The sequence below is a fragment of the Vulpes lagopus genome, chromosome 8, assembly GCF_018345385.1.
Source record: "Vulpes lagopus strain Blue_001 chromosome 8, ASM1834538v1, whole genome shotgun sequence".
NCBI lineage: Eukaryota > Metazoa > Chordata > Mammalia > Carnivora > Canidae > Vulpes > Vulpes lagopus.
This window is the reverse complement of record NC_054831.1, coordinates 25,007,410-25,029,500: the sequence shown is the minus strand read 5'-3', so window position 1 is coordinate 25,029,500 and position 22,091 is coordinate 25,007,410. Positions and strand designations below refer to the sequence as shown.

The 22,091-nt window shown below is 50.5% G+C and overlaps 1 protein-coding gene across 2 annotated transcripts in view; it reads left to right on the top strand.

Moving 5' to 3' along the window:
- FAM167A (family with sequence similarity 167 member A) overlaps positions 1 to 22,091 on the top strand; it is a 44,681-nt gene that overhangs the window by 8,362 nt on the left and 14,228 nt on the right. For both annotated transcript variants that reach the window (XM_041768255.1, XM_041768254.1), the window contains exon 3: positions 10,356 to 11,152. In XM_041768255.1, coding sequence (XP_041624189.1) covers positions 10,784 to 11,152 — 369 coding nt within the window. In that variant the 5' untranslated portion in view covers positions 10,356 to 10,783. The remainder of the gene's footprint in view (positions 1 to 10,355; positions 11,153 to 22,091) is intronic.

Here is a 22,091-nt window from a genome sequence, read left to right as displayed (position 1 = left end):
GGCCATGCATACATCCATCAGACCAGTCGCTCTTGCCAGAGTAACGGCTAAAACGAACCTCTAAGTGTGGGTCACACGAGCATCCCTGGGGGTGGGAATGATGGGCAAGGAGCTCTGACTCACAGTCCCTTCTAAACACTAAAATGATGCTGGGAGAGGACCCACAGAAAGGATGCTGAAGACATTGGTCCACCTCACGGGAGCATCAGAAATGTAACTAATGTGATCCAAGGAGAGAAATAGTCAATACCTAAGACTAGTCAGTGCAGAAAAGTGCTAAAAAATTTTAGTTAGGGGAAAAAGCGATCGGTTCCATTCAAAAAGAACGTGGAAGGCTCTAGAACGAAGTGGTGTTTGAAGTAGGCTCAAAGACTCGGTCATATTCAAACATGAGGTTTTGGGGGAAGGATAAAACATGAAGTTGAGGCCAGCCCCACAAGCCATCCCGCCTACCAATTCAGACTCATTCTGACCTTGAAAGTCTTACCTATGAACTTGCAGGAGGTCTTCTGCTGGGCAGGTTTGGAGGTAGAACTACTGCAACTAGGATGTGGTCACTGATTCACAGCATCACCATCCTCAGCACTTACTGTACTGAACATCTATGGTCTCTAGAACATTGTGTTCAGGACGCAAAAGAGAAAGCAGTGTTCTTCCTATTGAGGAGCTAGACATCTGGTCAGGGAGGCAAGACACTCCCAAAGCTCAAGATCAACTGCCTAATGGGTGGTGAGCGCAACAGAAGCCAGTGCCCGGGGGAATTCAAAGAATGACCTGGCAGGTGAGGTATCCTTGAGGACTTCTGAGTGGGAGCAACCTCTCAGCTGAGCTCAAAAACAGAGTTTTAGTCTTTGTGAGAGCAGGGAGGTCCCGGAGAAGTCATTCGTTCGTTCAACAAGGCTACTGAGCACCTACTGTGTCCTGGGTGCTAGAGACACAAGAGACCATCACCGCCCTCACAGAGCCTACATTCTAGTGGGTGAAACATACAATAAATAAGTAAATAAATCAACATATAGCATAGTTATATGATGAGTGATAACAGCTATGGGTTCAAAGGAAGAAGGATGTCTCCATAAGATGGTCAGAGCCAGTCTCTGTGTGGAGCCAAGACTTGAGGGCAGACAGCATGGCCTCAGACTCTTAGAAGAAATGGCTGGATTCTCACAGTGGCTTGCTGCCAGGAGTAATCCAGGCAGCAAACAGATGACTTCCAGGAGGTGGAAAATGAAGGGGTCTTCTGGGTGGGCAGCTTGCAGCCCCGTAGGTGAGCTGTCCCCTGAGGTATAGATCAGGGGGGGCATTTGAGAAAGGTTCCACTGACAGGCACAGCCATGGTACCATCCTCCTTCCCTTACTGTCATCCCCCACCATGCACCCAGAGCACTCATGCAACAATATAACCTACCACACACACACACACACACACACACACACACACACACACAAAATGTCCCAGCACAGTTCACCCCCGCCAGGGTCCAGTCTCTGCAAGATGTCATTCCCCCACCTCAGGAGCTCCCTCCCCACACTGGCTCAGCCAAGACTTGGAATAAAGATGAGCTATGCAGGGGCCAGACCAGCGGGTGTCCCCTCCTGCTTTGGTCACCATGGCAACCTCTGATAGGAGAGAAAACACGCTTTCTGGCAGCTCCTGGAAGCTCCCTGGCTCCTCTGGGCAGCTCAGTAGGGTGCAGGGCTGTGTCCCTTGGCCTCTCAGCCCAGGGTCATTAGCACTCCTGCCAGTGTGCAGAGCACGCACTAGAAATTCACGGCCAGCCTGCGTGGGTCACCACCACCGGAGGTCAGGCCTGAGTCCGGGCCTTGGGCTCTCCATTCAAGATAAGCATCAGGGTTTTAATGATTAAACCTAGCTGGAAAAGGCTGCCTGGTCAGAGCTCCACCTCCACATCCCAGACCTATTGACCCCTCATCCACTTGGGGGGAAAAAATAAAAGAATTAGCCGCTTTAGAAAAGGAAAGAAACAAATTCAGGTGTGAGTTGTGGCCTGAGCTGCCCTGAATTTAAGTTTATAAAACACATGGTAGTGTGCCAAGCCCTTTGCCCTCACTCTCTCATCCTCACTATAGCTCTGCAGGGTGGACACTGCAGCCACCTCACTTTCAAAACGGAGGCCCTGTGGTTCTCAACTGGGGGTGGCACCACCAGCCTCCCAGGGACACGTGGAAACGTGGAGAGGAGAGAGTTTTTTGGTTGTCATGCTGTTTTATGACACTGCTTAGCCCTCAATGATGTATTTTGTCTCCCCAAATGAATTATTCATCCTCTACCTTTCAATCAGGGCTCTTGGTCTAAGCAACAGAAAACAGTATTACTGTAAGGTGTTCACAGAATTGGCAGGAGGTAAAGACCCAAGGGAGAAGACAGGCAGAACCAAGGCAGCTCCAGAAAACAAAGAGTGAGAGGCAAAGCCCTGTGAATTAAACTGTCTGAGACCGACTCAGTGGAGTGCTAGGATTTGACTCACACTCTACCCCCACACAAACATTTCTGATACCAGATGTGTGATTTCTTCCACACTAAACAACCCTCCGGTTCTCTGCAGGCACCAACTGGGTGTCCTATGATTGAACTCAATTTTGACACCATCTAGTTAAAGTCAGTGTCAGATCCTACAAGTGAAGGATTCAATTCGGCAGATTGCCCCCACCTCACACGCCAACTGCACATCCCGGATTGCCACCTGTACCTCCAACCTACTGGCTATAAACCGAGAATTGCCCACAAACCCCTCCTCTGATTCACAAGTTTGCTAGAATGGCTCACAAAACTCAGGGAAGCATTTGCTTGCATGTCCCTGCCAATGAAGAGGTACATACAGCAAGGTGTGCGGAAGGGGTGCGGAACTCACGTGCCCTCCCCTGGTGTGCTACCCTCCCAGAATTCCGTGTGCACACCAACCCAGAAGCTCTCTGAACTCCTTAGGGTAGGGTTTTTATGGAGGTTCATTACATAGGCATGATTGATTAAATCAGTAGCTATTTGTGACTGACTCCATCTCCAGCCTCTTCCCTCTTGCCCCCCAGGACAGGGATGGGGCTGTAAGTCCCAACCCTCTAATTACAGAGTCGGTTCCCCTGGTGACAAGCAGCCCCATCCTGAGGGGTTTTCCATGAGTCCCTGCATTAACATAAACGCAGGTGTGGTTGAAAGGGACTTGTTATGAATAGTGAGATACTCCTTTCACCTCTCTGGGTCTATAGCCATTTCAAGAACTAAGGACAAAACCCTAGATGTTACAAGAATAAATATTCTTTTTTTTTTCTTAAGATTTTATTTGTTTATTCATGAGAGACACACACACACAGAGAGAGAGAGAGGCAGAGACACAGACAGAGGGAGAAGCGGGATCCCTGCAAGGAGCCCAATGCAGGGCTCAATCCTGGATCCCGGATCACGCCCTGAGCCGAAGGCAGACACTCAACCACTGAGCTACCCAGGCGTCTGAAGAAGAAATATTCTTATTGCTCTCATCAGTTAGGACATCCCAAGGGTTTCAGGACATTCCAAGGGTTTCTCTCTGTACGAGAAATTGGGGATGGAAACCAAATATCTATTTCTTATTATATATCACATCCTCCAATAGTCCTTTAGTGGGGATGATCTGGCTAAGATAATGCCACCTCCTCTGCACTTCACATCTGCTCCAAGGCTTACGTGGCCACAAACGACTCCTAACCATTTCTCCTTCAGGGCCTCACATGCACCACATTCTGAGGCCTGGGCCTGAGCATCTGATTGGCCAAGCTCAATTCACATGCTCACAGCTGGTTATGTCAGGGCTCAGGACAGGAAGGAGGATATGATCCTGTCTGTTCCAGAGGAGATATACCCAACCTGCCGGCTGTCTAGCACAAAATGAAGAGCTCCCTGAAAACAGTTTATGGTAAACAAACAAGACAAATGCCCACAAATATCCACTGACGCCAGATGTTATTTATATTCTTTCTCCAACACATGCTTATGCTGGTTATAAATGTCAGAAACACAGTTTCTCCCTGTGGTGACCAAGGCCCCCAGTGACCCCAGGTCAGCACGGAACACCGGCTGGTTTCTGGATGATTCTGGTACTGAAACCTAAGAGGACTCTGATTGGCCCAGCTGGAGTCATGTGACTACTTACTGGGGACAGAGAAGGCCTACCCATCCCGAAATGTTACAGGGTTGCAGGGTTCTTGTCTCCGTGAGTGGAAGAATGAATCTCTGAATCCGCAGATACAAAAGGGTGAGGTGAAGTGAAAGTTTATTAAGGTTGAGAACAGAAAGGAAAGAAAATAGCTCTCTGGAGTGAGAGGGCTCCTGCATGGGGACCCCTGAGGCCTTTTATGATTGGTCTTTTATAGAAAACTGACCAGGGAACTTAAATTTTCTTGATGTCACCTCTGATAGCACCATCATTACTTCCCCTTTGAATATCTCCTCTGTGCTAAGACAAAGTGGTGTGGTGATGTTCCCTTATCTGGCTCTGTTAGCCTCAGCATTTCTGGGATTTTTGGTGAGCCCAGATCACTTCCCTCTTACCTATCTCTCCCTACCTCATCTACCTCACCCCACCTGTCCCTTACTCAACAGGAAGCACAGAGAAATGCTCTTTCCAGAAGAGATAAAGGACACAGGGTGGAAACTACTTCATGATGCTGGACACAGAGGAGGCCCCTCCAACTGGACCTGTGATGCTGGACTGCCCTGTGTGCCAGCTCCCAGGCCTGGCCCTTGATGCAGGATGGGGCTATCCGTTCTTCCTAGGGCCTGACAGCCTGTGTCTGGGACTCTGAGGTCAGGGCATGTCTCATGAGGACAAGTGGTGAGGGGACCGGGTCTCCTCTGCTTCTGTGAGCCTGTCCATACTGGTTGAGACTGGAGTGAGCATAGGCCACAATGCCCGAGGTGGGTGCCTGGGGGGCATCTGTTCTATTTACTTGTTCATTCCACAAACATTCAGAGAAGGCAGCATGGTGCTAAGTGCTGCTTGTTCCAGGATACAAAGCCTGGTTCTCACCCTCCTGAAGCCCAGAGTCTGGTAAAGGAACCATTAGGAAAGGGCTATGGCTCGAGGGGACCACTAAATCCGGTAGCTGAGGGGCCAGCCCAGAGCGAGACTGCACAGGTTAGATCCCTACTTTCCCATTCATCAGTTCTGTGCCCTCAGGCAAGCTACTCAGCCTTCCTGTGCCTCAGTCTCCTCATCTGTGTAATGGAGACAATGCTACTACTTGCCTTGTAGGGTTGTTTTGAGGATTAATGTGTTATTACATGTAAGGCTTCTAGAACAATGCCTGGTGTGGTCCGCTCTGAGTAAGCGTTAGCTAATATTGTTGTGATGAGATCATTGTTTCTCTGATGTGCTCTCTCTCTATTGCATCCCAGGCACACACAGCTGGGGCGGGTCAAGGAAAACTTCCTGAAAAAGAAACCCCTTGAGAAATGAGGGGTAGAGGGAGGGAAGGGTGTTCCAGGCTAAAGGAACAGCTTGTGCAAAGCCCTGAGGAAGTGAGAAAGCATGCTCCTCCATGGGACAGGAGCACTGGGGAAGCTGCACACCATGGAGAAGAAATGAAACCATTCTAGCCCTGTACCCCAGCCTGAAGGGAGCAGGCGCGAGCCTGGGAGTCCCAACAGGGGGTGAGGGTGGCTTTTGAGTTTCTTAGACCGTAGAGCAATAAGGGAGTGAGTCCTGTCAGGGAACAGTCTCATCCGACCTTCACCCTTGAGAGAGACAGAGACAGGGAGAGACAGAGAGAGTGGGTTAGCAGTTCCCTCTGCCCTCACACCCTTCCCTGCCCAAGGAGTCCATCTAGGAAGTGGGTTTGAAAGCTGTTCAAGTGAACAGATTAGGTCATAATAACACGAGGGCATAATTGGCTGGATGACTGAGCTGCACCCACCTGGCTCCTCGAGCAGCCTGAGAATTAGCTCATGGCTGGCACGGCCTCCTTCGCAGCAGCCACTGTGGGCTGGAGTGAGCCAGGAGCGTGTTGGAGCAGCAGCCCTCCTGTGCAGCGTACGTCCCCAGGCGCTGTCTTGTCGCTCCAACAAAAAAGGCGGATGCGCCCCTGAGGCTTGTCTTCTGTTGAGGGAAATTTTGTGTTGCCCCGCAGCCAGGTGGCCTGCCTAGCAGAGCACGCCCAGGCCTGGTGGGGATTAGGGTCTGACTTTGTTTTTCTGGGTGCCCAGGTCTGCCAGCGTTCTTTGGCTTTCCTCCTCAGGCTGTCCACCTTTGCAAGGCCCAAAGTGATAGACACTATGTTCCCCCGCTGCAGGAAGGACTTTGGTTAGATAAAAGAAGGCCCGCTTGCCCTGGTGTTGGAGGGCTCTTCCTCCCCTGCCCTTTCAGCCCAGGAAACCGTCCAGTGCTGGCCTCGGTTCCCCTGCACCCAGCCGACACCTCTCCACCAGCTCAGCACCCAAAGCCCTACAGTGCCCTGAGTCGGTGACATTCCAGCTCAGGCCCTGGCAACCTGGCAGGGAGGGAGGAGCCACCTCCACAGAGGCTCTCAGGGCACCTGCACATCCAGAGGGGCAGTAATCCCTGGGACACCCTCTGATGACCAGGAGAATGGAGATCAGATCCTATTTCAGCAAATCCTCACCCCCTGGTGAGGGGGCAAGGGGAAGCAGCCTAGGGCTCTGTCCCTGCCCGCTCCGTGTCGCCATGCCCCCCAAGCGGCAAGTCCCTGACTCAGGCTGCTCCATACCCCATACATGCCTTGATGATCATAATAATCCCCAGGTGGGTACAGCTCTTCAAAGGTTGCAGAGAGCTTTTATGTACCAGAATCCAGCAGATCCTCACAGCATCCTCGTGAGGCGGGTTGGGGTAGGAAGCCCCCTTATACAGAGTTGGAAACTGAGACTAAGAGGAGAGAGCTGAGCCCCAGCACTGGGTTTCTGGGGAGCAGATCTGAGACCAGAGGTGAGGCATTCAGCCCCCTACCCTTGTGCTTACCATGTGGATGACACACTGTCAAACTAGGTCACCCCCAGGGCCTGAGCTGTGGACAGGAGTGTTTAGAAAATGAGCAGGGAGGGAGGGAGTGGGGACATAAAATCATGTTTTCCTAAACTAGGCTTTTGTTTCCTCCTTCCTATGGAAGACCTGCTAGTCACCGCTGCGTGATGAGAATCTAAGGGGGAGACCTGAACATCTAGGGGGAGGTGGGACCAATCAACTTCATCTCAGTCAGCTTCCAGGGAAGGATGCAGGGTGCACCCAGCAGGTTAAGGACCAACAGGGTGATTCCTCAGTGCAGTGCAGAGCGTTTTTTTCTGGTCATATGACTGATGTAGCACCGATAGGTTTCATCATCTTAAGAATAATATTTTTTAAAGTTTAACTTTGTCTAGGACTTACCATAGAGGAGGCACCATGTGAAGGGCTCAATATTTGTTACTTTGATCCTTGAAATGGTCCCATGAAGGTGATAATATTACCACCAGGGCCAGCTTCAAGAGCAAGGGACCCGAGCAGCCCCAATGAGCCCTGTGCTTGGGGAAATGCTCTGCTGTTGCCAGATTGAAATTCTTAGTACTGTTCAACAAGGAGCTCTGCATTTTCATTTCATATAGTCTGCTGAGCCCGGAAAACTATATAGACGATTCTGGTTATCCCCACTTCTTAGAAAAGGACACAGAAGTACAGCGTGGTCGAGAAGTAACATGTCCAAGATCACAGAACTGGGCGCCCTGGGAGGGTCTAACCCCACGGCCCACGCCTTCTGGAGTAGGCAAAGGCCAGCCAACATCAGAAGACTGTGCCCAAGTCCCACTGCTGACACCTGTCTGTGGTCAAGAGTGACTCACTTCACCCCTCCCAGCATCGATTTTCCCATTTGTGAAATGGGGTGATCCCACCTGCTCCTTGGGGCCCCTGTGAGACTTGAGCGAGAGGATGCACACAAGGGTGCTTTCATACACCCCCTAAGCTCAGCAGATCAAAGGATCATCATTAGCTGACTCACCGTGCATTGGCGCTACTGTTAATGCCTCCAAGTCCTTCTGACACCGTCTTCACAGGCCTTCTCTGGATTGCTTTAGAAAACACCAATTAAAATAAACTCCCCCTACCCTTGGAGGCAGCCTCATAGAGTCATGGAGTCATACTTCACACTCCAAAGGGAAGACCTTTCCCTAACAGGTTCTCCCTGCAGCCATAGCTGCCCCTGCCTTCTGTGGTCAAGTGTGCAGGGAGAGATGAAGGGAGACTTCCCGTCAGTGTCTGCTCACACAACTGTGGTGTGGAGAGAGCACTGCTCTGGGTTTGTCCACAATTAGATCCTCTCCAAAAGGCTTCGCTGGAAATGATCAGAGCTCCCCAGTCTGGTAGAAAGAAGTCCTGGAAGGTAGAGATGCCCCGAGGCACACTCAAAACACTTTGGGGCACCTCCGCAAAAGAGGCAGTGCCTGGGAGGGGCTGCTAATAGCTCTTTAGATTCAGAGAGACTCTAAAATAGCCTGTGTAACCTTGAGAGTGCGTTGAAAGCCCCTCGCGAGAACACCCCCACGTTTGCAGAGCATGCTAAACCTGCAGAAAGTGGATACGAACCTTAGTTTGCCAATCCTCCCAAACCTAGGAGATTGGTATGATCACCCCCATTTTATAGGCAAGGAAACTGAGGCTCAGCAAGCCTGACAGCCCCTGCATCTACGCCATCCGATCTCTAGTCTAGTGTTCTAGCTCAGAACCAGTGGTTCTCAGCCCTGGCTGTTTCCTCACATCACCTGCGGAGCCTTAAAGTCCCACCCCAAGTTGCTTGAATCAGAACCCCTTGGGAATGGAGCCTGGGAATCCATTTTTGTGAAGGTTCCTCTGGGGATTCCCATCTGGGTGGCTAGAGGTGAACAGTAGGTTTCTCTGCTATTAGTTGAGGTAGATGATTCCTCCTCATTCCTCAGGGATGCCCTCAAATGGGCCAGGCTCAGAGCATGGGGAGGATGGCCAGACTTCCTCTGGTCAGATCGTGTTGCAGACGGGGATTGTAGAAACAGTCCAGAAAGACAGCAAGTTCTGTTCTTCTTGAATATCTCCACTGCTCGGTGGGAGAGAAGCCCCAGAGCCTCCCCAGGGGGCCAAGTCTCTGTTTTTATTTTGCTCCCCACTCCCCGCATTCTCTGCCTCTTCATATGCCTGCCCACCAACACCCATGCCCAGTTCCTGTCACCCAAACAAGTCATCAGGACTCTTAGTTTTCATTTTTCTCTTTGCAGAGATCATTTTAGATATATAGAAATCAATAAAAATCTTCCCCTTCTCCTCTTCCACACCAACAGTGTACTCTCCAGACTATGAATGTTTTGGGTTTTCTCACCTAAGCTTTATCTTGGACATCTTTCCGTATGAATTCATGCTTTTTCAGCATGCCCTCAGCACACATTTTTTTCAAGAGCTGGCTGAGAACCAAGGACTTCTCTCCTTGGTCCAAGTCAAACATCCCCTACTCTGATGTACCTATCTCCATCTCCACCTGCCTGGACTCTATGGGCACAGGGATGGGGCTGGGAGGCTGGAGCTTCACTCGGACTCAGACTGGGACTCAGAGTGACTTCTCTACCTGCCCTCAGACCCGCTCCCCAGAGATGGGAAGGCCAAGTCACATCAGAAAGCGACAGCCCTTGTCCACGAGGCACTGCGGTGCAGGCATTTTAGGTAAATGTGCGACCCATCTTTCTAGAATGGTGAGTCACAAACCTCGCTTGGTTTAACAATCCTCCTTGAGTGAGGTCGGCTCTTCCCTCAGCCATTGCAGGTTTATTTGCTTCCTCCTCGGAAGCGGTGAGGTAAGGTGTTGTTCTTGGAAGAAGCAGCTGAGAGTGCGCAGTAAGACCTGGAAGAGCCAGTGCCTGAGGAAGGGTGGGGGGCTGTGCTGGGCGGGGTCAGCGGTCCCTGACCTGAGACCCATGGCACAACAGTGTCTGCCTGGGGACCCTCAGGTAGCTGTCGCTCAGAGGAGAGACCTGATCCTTCAGAATCAGACAACCCAGACTTGTCCTTGCTAATGGCCAGGAGCTCTCTGGTGAGTCATTCAACCTCTAAGAGCCTCAGGTTCCTCCCATGCAAAATGGGAACTCGGAGAAGTAACTACAGACTTGCCATGAGGATTGAATGTGATAATGGAGGTGGAATCATTTCAAAAGTGTAGAGAGCCCTGATTTATTCTTGACTTCTCTGCATTGGGTTAAGCCTTGAAATTGCCTCACTTCTAGTCCTGAGCGAACTATCCGCAGCCCTGTCACCTGACTTCTCTGAGCCTCAGTTTCCCCTCCTAAGGAGCTCAGGAATGTAGCAGGTCTGCCAGGGGCGGGATTAGTACTGACATCATTTGCATCCTTCCTGCAGGGCCTCCTACCAGCCGGCAGGCAGCTTCTCACCGCCTGCCCTTGCCCATGAGGGAGCTCAGTCCTGCTTTCCTGTCTCTCTCTGATCTGCCTGCACCTCCAGGACTGATCTTGGCAAATCTGCCCCCCCAAAATTCCTGCTGACGCTTGTCTGTTCCTGCCTTTTGTGAAGCATGGCACCCACAGGACTCCGGGAAGAATCTTAAACACTGAACCTCCACCACTGCTCCGGAGGGCACACTGTGTGGCTCGTCCACATCCCGGTCCCTGTCAGCTCCAGGAGCTGCTCACATCCCAGCGATGCCCTCAGCAGCTTTGAACCCAGCTGGATGAGATCACTCCTGAGGGGGAACCAATCTTGCCACCCACCAAGATTCCCACACCGCCCCCCACCACCTCCCATGCCTGGCCGCCCCAGCAGACTCTAGGATGTCTGTGCCTCAGATCCAAGTAGAAGAAGTGGTTGGTGGGGAAGAAGAGCCAGCAGGAGCAGCCCTGCCTCCCGATGACCACCTGCGGAGCCTGAAGGCCCTCACCGAGAAACTGAGGCTGGAGACCCGGAGGCCCTCCTACTTGGAATGGCAAGCCAAGCTGGAAGAGCAGACATGGCCCTTCCCGAGGCCAGCTGCTGAGCAGGGGGAGTGTGGGCAGGAGGAGCCCTCATCCCCAAGGAGGGGGTCCAAGCAGCATCCCCCACCTAACAGGCGTGCCAGCCAGGATGCTGGGCCCCAGCCCACCGGCAAGCTGGAAGGCTTTGAAAGTATTGACGAAGCTATAGCGTGGCTCAGGAAGGAACTGGTAAGTGGCTGCCCCTCCAAGAATCCCCAGAAAAGGCATATCTCTCTCCTCTGTCTGTGTCTCTCTTTATCTCTCCGCCTCTCCCCCAATCTCTATCCCCCCCATTTGCGCATCTGTCATTTCCCCCATTAAATCAAGGGTAGACCTCATTACTGTGGGGTTACGTGAGATCCACATGCCAATCAGCCCCTAGTCACAGGAGGAGGAAGCCTGTGTGCCCCCACCTTCCCCAATGCCCTCCTTGCACAGGGTCTCATAGGTTCATTCCTGGACTGCTAAGGATGTTCCTGGGGTGTGATGTCCCTGGAGTGTGATGTCCCTCCCCTCCAAAATGTTCTCACTGTCCATCCCACCTGCTAGGAGCCCTCCTCAGCAAGCCAAGGCTACTCTGCTCCATGGGGGTGGGGAGGGGGCGCTGTGCTGGAACCCTGGGGCCGTAGGGGGCGAGTACAGATGGGGCTGTGCAGGCCCAGAGCTGTGTGGCTGGGGGTTGCTCTACGTGGCTCAAGGTCAGCCCACAGTGCTCCCTTCATACTGAGCTGTGTGTAAGGAGCTGCTGTGAGGGCGGCGCGGTTGATGGGGCCTGAGAGCTTTGGGCTGGGTCTTGGAGGTTGAGTGAGAGTCTGCCCAGAAGTCAGCACCTGGAGGGGCATCTGGGGGAATGAGCATGAGTAACAGGTATGCTTGGGGAGGGGGAGGGCAGCAGCTTTCCTCTGCCCACAGGCACAGCAGGCTCCCATCAGTGGCATCTCTCAGCAGGTGGGAAAGGGAATAGGTGTTCAGAGTTTTGTGCCCATTGCCCAGGGGAGAATCACTGGTCCTGGGCATCATGGCCCCTCGGCAAAGCCAGGCACGGTGCTAATGCTCCCCATGACCTCCTGTCCCTCCTCCTCACCTGTGGCCCAGGTAACACCTGCCCTGTCAGGCCACTCTGGACACAGGTGAGCCAGCACCAACAGCCAGCTGCTTTGAAGAGCCACTCATAACTGCTGTGTCAACAGGGTAGGCAGAGGCCTCCCTGGTTTGTTCTGCAAAATCACGAAATATAAATCCCCTTTGGGGCCTAGAATTCCTCACGGTTGAAATAAGTAATTGGGGCAGGAGGGGAGGCTCAGGGACTCAGGTGTCTGATGAATTGGCAATCTTTTCTGGTTTTAATGTTTAATCTTTAGTATTGAAACTGCTTCCCAAAATATACCCTTCCACCATGTCTGTCTTTAGTAAGTGGGGTGTAAAGTTGGCTTGCATAGAAAATGGGGCACCTGTGGATACATGCTGTGTCTCTGAACACTCCACTGCCACTGGGTGGGTGCTCCTGGCAGGTTTAGGAGGTGAGTCCAGAGGGACACACGCTGGCCCCTGTTCTTTAAAGCTGGTCTTTAAGATCCCCAGGCTGAACTGCTTTCATTTGTTTTCACAAAGAGAACAAAAATATCCCCATCAATCAAGGATTCAATTACTTGGCTCTGGGTCCATTTGAGGTTTTATTGCTTCTGGGAGTGGAGGCTTTTGCTTTCTAAATAAATTAGCATTCCTTCTGGGGGTGGGGGTGGGGGGCTTTGGGGTGGAGATTAGAGAAGGAATTCCCTGTGAGTAAACCGGGAGGGAATTCTCTAGAGCTCATCCCCCCTCATCCTCTAGATGAGAGAGGTGTCTCTCAACCCCACTGCATATTAGAGTCACCTGGGAAGCCTTAAAATGTCCCAGAACCTAGACATGCAGATCAATCAAAATGAATGTCAGTGGGGTGGGACCCAGGCATCAGATTTTAAAGTTCTCCTGGTACTTCCAAACGCAGCCTAGGTTCAAAAGCATTGCTGTAGATCTGCGGGCTGGGCCCCTTTTTCTTGCCTGGCCGTTGCAAGCCAAGCAGCATGACTGCCCCGGCCAGACTATGTGCTGAGAAAAAGCAGGAGGGCCAGGTCAAGGACAACCATGGGTAATGCAGAGAGCAATGATCTGTAGGCAGAGAAAGAAATACTAATTGTCCAGACTAACTTGTCTGCCAAAGGCTGTCTCAAGTACAGGGAATATTAGCATTCATAATGCTTTATATTTGCAGGATATTTTTTTTTCCATATACACAGTGTAATTTTTTTTCTAAGTTTTTATTTAAATTCCAGTATAGTTAACACAGTGTAATATTAGTTTTAGGTGTAGAAAGTGATTCAACAATCTCATGCAACACTAGTGCATCCCAAGTACCCTCCTTAATGTCCGCCATCTATTTCCCCCATTCCCCCACCCACCTCCCCTCTGGGGACCATCAGTGTGTTCTCTCTAGTTAAGGGTCTGTTTCTTGGTTTGTTTCTCTCTCTCTTCTCTTTAACTGGTTTGTTTTGTTTCTTAAATTCCACATTATGAGTGAAACATATGGTATTTGGCTTTCTCTGATTGACTTATTTCACTCAGTACTATACTCTCTAGTTCTACTCATGTCATTGCAAATGGCAAGATTTCATTCTTTTTCGATGACTAATATTCCATTATCTATATATATACACCACCTCTTCTTTATCCATTCATCAGTGGACACTTGGACTGCTTCCATCATGTGGCTATTGTAGCCGACGCTGCTATAAACATCAGGGTGCATGTATCCCTTCAAATTAGCGTTTTTGTGCTCTTTGGGTAAATACCTAGTAGTGCAATTGCTGGATTGTAGGGAAGTTCTATTTTTAACTTTTTTAAAAAAGATTTTATTTATTTGAGAGAGAGAGAGTGCAGGTGGGGGAATGAGTGAGTGGAAGGGAGGGACAAGCAAACTCGGTGCTGAGTATGGAGCCTGATGTGGGCATCAGTCTCCCGACCCTGAGATTACGACCTAAGCCAAAACCAAGAATCAGATAATCAGATGCTTTAACTGACTGAGCCTCCCAGGAGTCCTCTATTTTTAACTTTTTGAGGAAACTCCATGCTGTTTTTTTTTTTTAAGATTTTATTTATTTATTCATGAGAGACCCAGAGAGAGAGAGAGAGAGAGAGGCAGAGACACAGGCAGAGGGAGAAGCAGGCTCCATGCAGGGAGCCCAATGTGGGACTCGATCCTGGGACTCCAGGATCATGCCCTGAGCCAAAGGCAGATGCTCAACCACTGAGCCACCCAGGCGTCCCTCCATGCTGTTTTTTAGAGTGGCTGTGCCAGTTTATTTGCATGGCATTTGCCACCCTTTCCACAATTTCTCTGTGCTACCAGGAATGGGTAAGAATAGTAATAATAATACTGAGATTTGTCACTGGGTGTCTGTTGTGTGCCACACACTTCACATGTATTACTTACCTCTTTCGATCATCACATCCCTATCCCATCAATCCCATTTTACAGAGGAGAAAACTGAGGCTCAGAGAGAAATGTAGCAATGAGCAAGAGAGTTGAAATTTGAACTCTGGCCCATCTGGTTGCATTGCCCATAATCCTCTTAGCCACCATACGCAGTATCTTCCAAAGGCAATGGATTTTGCTGGGTGATTCCTAAAAATGTATATTCACAAAGATGCCAGCAGTCAACAGAACACATGAGTGTAGAGGCCAAGGGAGAAACCAGACTGAATTAGAGTCCCAGTCCTCACACCATTATTCCTTTGTCTTACATTAGACCTGTGTGATGGCTGTAATTATCTCCATTTTACAGATAAGTGAAGTGGGGCTCATAGAAGTCAGATGCCCTGCCTAGGATTGTATGACTAGTGAGTGCCAGAGCCAGAGCTTGAACTCAGCCTTCACCACTGGGGAGAGAGGCAGGAGAGGTGGCCCTCCTGCAAAGGTCCCAGTTGGGCATGCTGAATGAGCATGCTGGATGACAGGGGCAGATTTGAGCTCTAGAAATCACTCGGGAGCATCTCTTAGAGTGGTGACTCCCGAACTAACGGGCATACAGATCACCTGGCTCTTTTGTTAAAATGAAGATTCTGATCCTGTTGGTCTGGATGGGGTCCATGATTTCAAATTTCCAACAAGCTCCAAGGTGATGCTATACTGCTGGTCCATGGACCCCACTTTGAGAAGCAAGGACTAAAAGGCAGGCAAGACGGGGGCCAGGAGGCCAGAAAGGGGTCTCAGAGGAAGCCCCCGGGATCTCCAAGCCTGTGCCCAGAGCTGAGCCATTGCCAGAGCTGCCCTTTTGGCTTGGGGCTCGGCCAGTAAATGGGCCTCTGGGAAGGAAGTCCCAGCATGCCACACTGAGGTGTCCAAGAACCAGATTCCATCAGAGGTTGTAAGTCTGAGGTCAGAAGCGGCTCAGATGCAGCCTGGCAGGCAGTGCTGTTCACTCCACTTCGGGGATTAAATAGTAACACAGGCAACTTGTAAAATCCTTGGACTGAATGGAAAATGCAGAGTTCAACATCTGAACAACAGGCACCCTTTCACATTTTTAACATTTCAGTCGAAACACTTAACTCCGTGTCATTTGTTTTCCTAATTCGTCATCTATCAACTCACTGAAGATGTCATTAAAAATTAACCTGTTTTGGGCACGTAGGTGGCTTAGTGGTTGAGCATCTGCCTTTGGCTCAGATTAATCCCAGGGTCCTGGGATCAAGTCCAGCATCGGTCTCCCTGTGAGGAGCCTGCTTCTCCCTCTGCCTGTGTCTCTGCCTCTCTCTCTGTCTCTCATGAATAAATAAACAAAATCATTTTTTAAAAATGTAACCTGTTGTTTGAACCCAGTGAAGGGGGTTTCAAACAACCTTTGTTTTATTCTAAGCCCAGAATTTAAGTTTCCTCTATACCTGGGCAGACTCTCTCTGCCAGTTTGTCAGGCTCCTGTGCACATCTGTCTTTTCTCCTGATGTGGCTAAGGTAGCCAATTAAAATCTGGAATCCGGACAACCAGGTGGCTGTTTGTTCTACAGGATGCCAAACCCTCAATGTGCTGAAAGTTCTGGCTCTGCAGTGGGTTTGTGATCAGTAAAGGGGAGGCCCCCAATGGCTCTGGGATTACCACTGTCCTAGGAGCAGTCAGTAAAACCAGTGAGGTGTTTGTTGTCATCGTCGAGCCTTTTAGAGGCAGGCCACGCTGGTTCTGGACAGATGGGCTAGTCCAGCCCCTGTCTCCTGCAAGGCGAGCTCCAAAGCAGAAAGTGACTGCCCGAATCTTGTTTCCAAGGCAAGAAAGGATCCTAAGAACTCCCTCAAGGGGCTCCCTCTCCCTCTCCATTCTCCAGCTACAGGGAAAAATGACAAGTCATTCCTGACAGGCTCCTGGGACCTGTAAGTAGGGCAGACCTTTCCTTCAGTCTCACGTGTTGGAAGATACAAGGGAGGTAGAGACCCTCAAACCCTGTTGGCATTACTCCTCCAAGCTAGGCAGGCCTGAACTTTGCCCCCTGCCACCTGCCTCCCCCCCCCCAGGGTATCCAGGGAGCCTGTTGCCATCTGGATGTGGCAGGTAGAGCTCCCACTTCTGTATGCAGGAGAGGCTGTGGCACAGCTCTACTTGTTCCAGACTGCTTATGTTAGCAGAAAGTCTCAGCCTCCACCTTCTTGCCTTTGGGGCAGCCTCCCCAGGTGGCCAAGGGGTGGGGGCAATCCTTCAGGAACCAGTGAGTGTGTCCCAGATGCTGTGGGACTCAGCTCTCTAGCTGAGTCTGGAAATCAGAACATTTCACAGACCTCTGTGTTTTGTCCCAGAGCTTGAAGCACCCGGGTAAAAGGGACGCTCCCTTGTCTTCTCCCTTCAACCCTGCTAAAATATTCCCCTTGCCAACCCGAAAGATAAAGAAAAGGGAAAAAAATCTTCTGCTTGGCCTGTGTGCTGCCAAAACTACAGACAAAGCAAAATAGTCCAGCTTCCTATGGGGTTGTCTTTGTGGCAAGAATCCTGGGACATGAGCAGCTGTTTTTATTTTAGTTTCATGCAGGTGTTTGATACCCACAGAAAGCCCCAAAAAGGTGTTTATGGTTGTTAGAAAAAGGGAAGAGGAACCTGACAAGTTTTAATAATTCAAGGGGCTGCCATGGCAGGAGGTCATGGACCTGAATTCGGCTGGCCCCTCTGTGGCTGCAGCTTGATTTCAGCCTCTCCTGATTAAGCCTCTCTTGCCTGTGCTGCCCGCTTGGCAAGCATGTGGCTGATGCATCCCAGGCACGGCCAACAAGGCCAGCATGATCCATTTCTGCTGAATGATACAGCTGAATGCACCGAGCATCATCTGATCACAGCCATGGTATATTTCTCTTTTTTTTATTATTTTTATTTATTTATGATAGCCAGAGAGAGAGAGAGAGAGAGAGAGAGAGTGGCAGAGACACAGGCAGAGGGAGAAGCAGACTCCATGCACCGGGAGCCCGATGTGGGACTCGATCCCGGGTCTCCAGAATCGCGCCCTGGGCCAAAGGCAGGCGCCAAACCACTGCGCCACCCAGGGATCCCCCACAGCCATGGTAATACTTCCCATCTAAGGAGCATGGCATGGTCCCCAAAGCACTTTTATATACAATATCCTGGGAGAAGGCTTGGAGGTACTTGCTATTCCCATTTTTACAGAGGACAAGCCTGAGGCTCAGAAAGATGCTAAGCCTGAGATCAGAGAGTTTAGGTGACTTGCCCATATGGCCAAGGTCATACATAGGCAAGGAAATGGCCAAACCAAGACCTAGACCCACATCTCCTGGCTCTGGATGCAGATCAATTACCATTTTTTTGTTTTTGTTTTTTTTTAAGATCTTATTTATTTATTCACGAGAGACACAGGGAGAGAAGCAGAGACATAGGCAGAGGAAGAAGCAGACTCCCTGTGAGGAGCCCGATGCGGGACTGGATTCCAGGACCCTGGGATCACTCCCTGAGCACTGAACCATCCAGGAGCCCCCAGAGCACTTACCTTTGTACTAGGTATAGGCACTGACACTCAGTGCTAGTCTGTGGAGCCAGGAGTTGTTCAAAAGCCTGTATTGAAAACCCTGCTAATTACAGAACAGGACACATGCAAAGGATTACAGAGAGTTCTTAGCAATGCCTCATAACCACCCGGTAGTGGCGACAGGGACAGCTCTGGCCATATTATGATAAGGGTATGCTCAGAACCATTCAGCGAGGGACTGGCTGAGCTGGGGTCCGAGTCCCCAGAGTTTCTAGTCCAGGTGTTCCTTTGCCTGGCTCTAAGTCTTCTCAGTTTAACTTGGGGCTTTCAGCCTGTCTGGCAGGAGCAACCTGCAGGAATAAGACTGTTCTATTCATCTAACCCTTCAGCAGTTACTCAAATATTTATAAACAGAGGTACCAGCAAAGGAAACAAACAAAACATCAGTGACGTTCATTTCTGGGTCCCAGTATCATTCTTTGGACTTTTCTGTAGCTCCTGAGAGTTCCCAAATAGGAATACATTGCATACAACTAGGAAGAAAAAAGATTTAAAAATAAAAGACGAAAGAAAGGTTTCAAGCTCCCCTCTGTCTTGTCAATGTAACTGGTATACATTCCTCACCTTGTAATCTATAGGTCTTAAAAAAGGCATAGAATCTCCTAGACTAAGATAAGGGAGTCCTGGATCCCCCCAAATTCCCCACTCACAGTGAGAGCCGATGAGGTGGGGACCATTGGCCAGTGAGATGAAGCCGACTCCAAGAATCAGGTCTTGCCTCTTTCCTTCCCTTGACTGTCTGGCAGTTGAAAAGAGGAGGAGATGAGGGCACCTGGGTGGCTCAGCAGTTGAACATCTCCCTTTGGCTCAGGTCGTGATCCTGGGGTCCTGGGATCCAGTCCGCGTCAGGTTCCCTCAGGGAACCTGCTTCTCCCTCTCCCTGTGTCTCTGCCTCTCTCTGTGTTTCTCTTATAAATAAATAAATACAACATTTTTTAAAAAAAGAAAAAGAAAGGAGTGGGAGATGGGAGACAGGAGCAGAGGCTTGATGATGGTACCCAACCAGAATAGCAGCATAAGGCAATCCTGGGGCTATAGGAGACAGGCTGGGGAAGGGGGATCCCTTGATCCAACCGTCAGTTCATCCAGCATAGCCAGAGTTCATGGAGTGCTTGAGCTTAGGAGCTGGGTGCAGGTGGGGGCCAGGGTGACTGGGACAGGATTCCTGCGTTTATGGGGTTCCCCCTTTCATGGAGGAGACAGACACAAAACACAATGACACGGTGTGACAAGAGCTATACTAGAGGTAAAATAAATACAGTTCCAAAATGCTTCGGGGAGCCGAGGTGCACGCTGAGCGGTCACTGCGCCAGGCACAGTGTACAATAAAATTAACCAAACAGAAATACACAAATCCCCACCTTCTTCAGCAACAAATCCATGTCGTTAAGTGTGATTGACATTAGGCTGCTCCTTATTTTCCATTCACATTTTTCCTTGAATAAGGAAAACCCAATTCCTCTGATGTGCACCCGCCCAGTTATAACTATGCAGTATGTTAGTGTGTAGTAACTATTGGAAGAGGCATCCAGAGCATTTGTTAAAAATACAGATCCTTCTCAACCCTTCGTGGAAATTCAGATTCCATAAATCTGGGGTGGTGTCAGGAACTTAACAAGTGCCCGAGGGTGATTCTAATGCAACTAGGTCACTAACCAGTCACAGGCGGAGCAGCAAAAACATAAAATTTGTAACTAAACTAGACTTTCAGTCAGGTTCTACTATACCCTAGCTGTGTGACTTTAGGAAAACAATTAACCCAGACCCAGGTTTTGTCATTGTAAAAATGGGTTTAATAAATACCTCCCTGCCAGATCATACATAAATATTTATCGAAATAGTCAGGTGCTATGTACTAAATGGACTGTGCACATTTATATTCATCACATCATGTAATATAGATCATACATAATAAATATTTATCGAAATAGTCAGGTGCTATGTACTAAATGGACTGTGCACATTTATATTCATCACATCATGTAATATAGCGCTCTTTTAGGCACTGTCCCCATTTTGCAGGTGGGAAAACTGAGGTAAAATAACTTAGCCAAGACCAACCAGTCGAGCAGGGGTTTGAACCCGGGTCTGTCTGACCTCGGAACCCCTGCTTTGAACAGCTGCTGCACAATCAATTGCTCCTGTGATCAAATGAGCATGAATCCGCTTTGTATTTTATGACGTTTTAGGCTCATTCAACACACTCTTTCAATTCCTGGAACTCTAGGCTTGCTGTCCTCCAGAGTTCACTCGATTTTGCACTTTTTCCAAGAACTCCCTTCTCTCTCTGAGAAGTCTTCATTATTCTAATATGAAGTCTGGGTCTCATGGCACAGAGGTTCAGAAGGGACTGTTCAAGACTAAGACACGCCCTTGGGCTGAACATCCCCTTTATTTAAAAAAATTTTTTTTTAATTTATTCATGAGAGATGCAGAGAGAGAGGCAGAGAGAGAAGCAGGCTCCCTGTGAGGAGTCCGATGTGGGACTCAATCCTGGGACCCCGGGATCATGACCTGAACCAAAGGCAGATGCTCAACCACTGAGCCACCCAGGAGCCCCTGAACATCCCCTTTCTGAGGGATGTATTATTTTATAAGCTTCAGGGCCCAACCTAGTCCCCAAGCTGCTACCAGGGGAAAAACAACAACAACAAAGGAACGAGCACTGCCCATGGCTATTGTCGGTCATGTCCCTGGGCATAGGCCTGAGCCAGACACAGCCTGTAAGCAAGCAAATCCCAGGGAAGGGTGACAGGCTCACTCAAGGCGGCTGAGCCCCGGCCGGGCTGTGCACTATGGGCCTGGGCCTTAGGAGCCCCGGGTCCCCGCGCCGTGGGCCAGGGGAGCCTGCAGGCCGCTCAGGACCCCAGTGGGGAGGAGGAGCGGCCCAGGCCAGTGCGAGGGCCTGGCTTCTCTGCCTCCCCACTGCCCCCCGCAGGGCAGGCATGCACCAGTGCCTGAGGACCCCTCTCCTAGGGCTCCTTCTGACAGTGCTAGCCAGCAGGATGCGCAGACCCCCCAGATGCTAGAGCAGCCAGAAGCCAAGGGCCATCACCCTCGTTGTCCAAAGGGGGAAGATGCTATGTGGAGAAATGCAGGAGCGTCCACCCATCAGCTGTCACAGACTCGGGCCCCGCCCTCCCCAGCCCACCCGCTCCGGGCTCACACTCTGCCAGCAGCCCCAGGGGCCATCTCGGGCCACACTGCACAGTACTCAGCGGTTGGTGACCTTACTAAGCCCCTGGGACCTGTGGGGGAGGGGTGCAGCCCTGACTCTCGCCCTAACTCTGGACTCTGATCTGGAGCTAGGTCATAGCCGCTTCCCAGGCACTGCAAATACTCCCCTTAGGTGGGTTTTGAGTTCACATACACACCCCCACACCCCCACACACACCAGGCCCCAAGGCTGCTGCGAGTTCCCCCAGGTAGATGAGGCCAAACCATCTGTTCTTCCTAAGGAGGCAGGCTCCGGGGTTAATGGAGTGTGAAATGACTTTGGAGAGCAAAACGGCCTCAATCACGCCTGGAAGGTGGGGCAGAGAAGAGATGGGCTTCACTTCCTCTTGAAGGCACAGTGAGAATCTATAGATAGAAACTACAGGTGCACGAGAGCCTTGATTACTCATACAAGCCCCAGTTCTAGAGAGCTCCTGTCCCACAAGAGGCTCCCCCTCACTCGTGGTCAGTAGTGTTTCTGGCTGGTTCGTGGGCTTGCTCAGCACCAGTGTGGAACTCCCACTCTAGCAGTTTCCAAGCTGGGAAGCCCAGAATCCAGGAAAAATCTGAAGTCCCAACACTGGTGCTCTAGGGGTCTCTCGTGGAAGAAAGTCAGGGCGCCTCAGCGTCCTTCATTCGTCTTTCATTCAATTGACAACTGCCCTGGCCACAGCTGATTTATCTCCACGCAATCTCTTAAGGAAGCACAATCCCTGCCTGGGATAGTTAGTGCTCCCAGTAGGAACAATCTGAAGGCAGTGCAAGGAGCTCATGGTAGAGTAGAAACACAGTCGCCATGGTGGGGCGGTGGGGAGGGGAGGAAGGGGTGTCTCTTCTCCTCTCTGTCAGCTCTCTCATC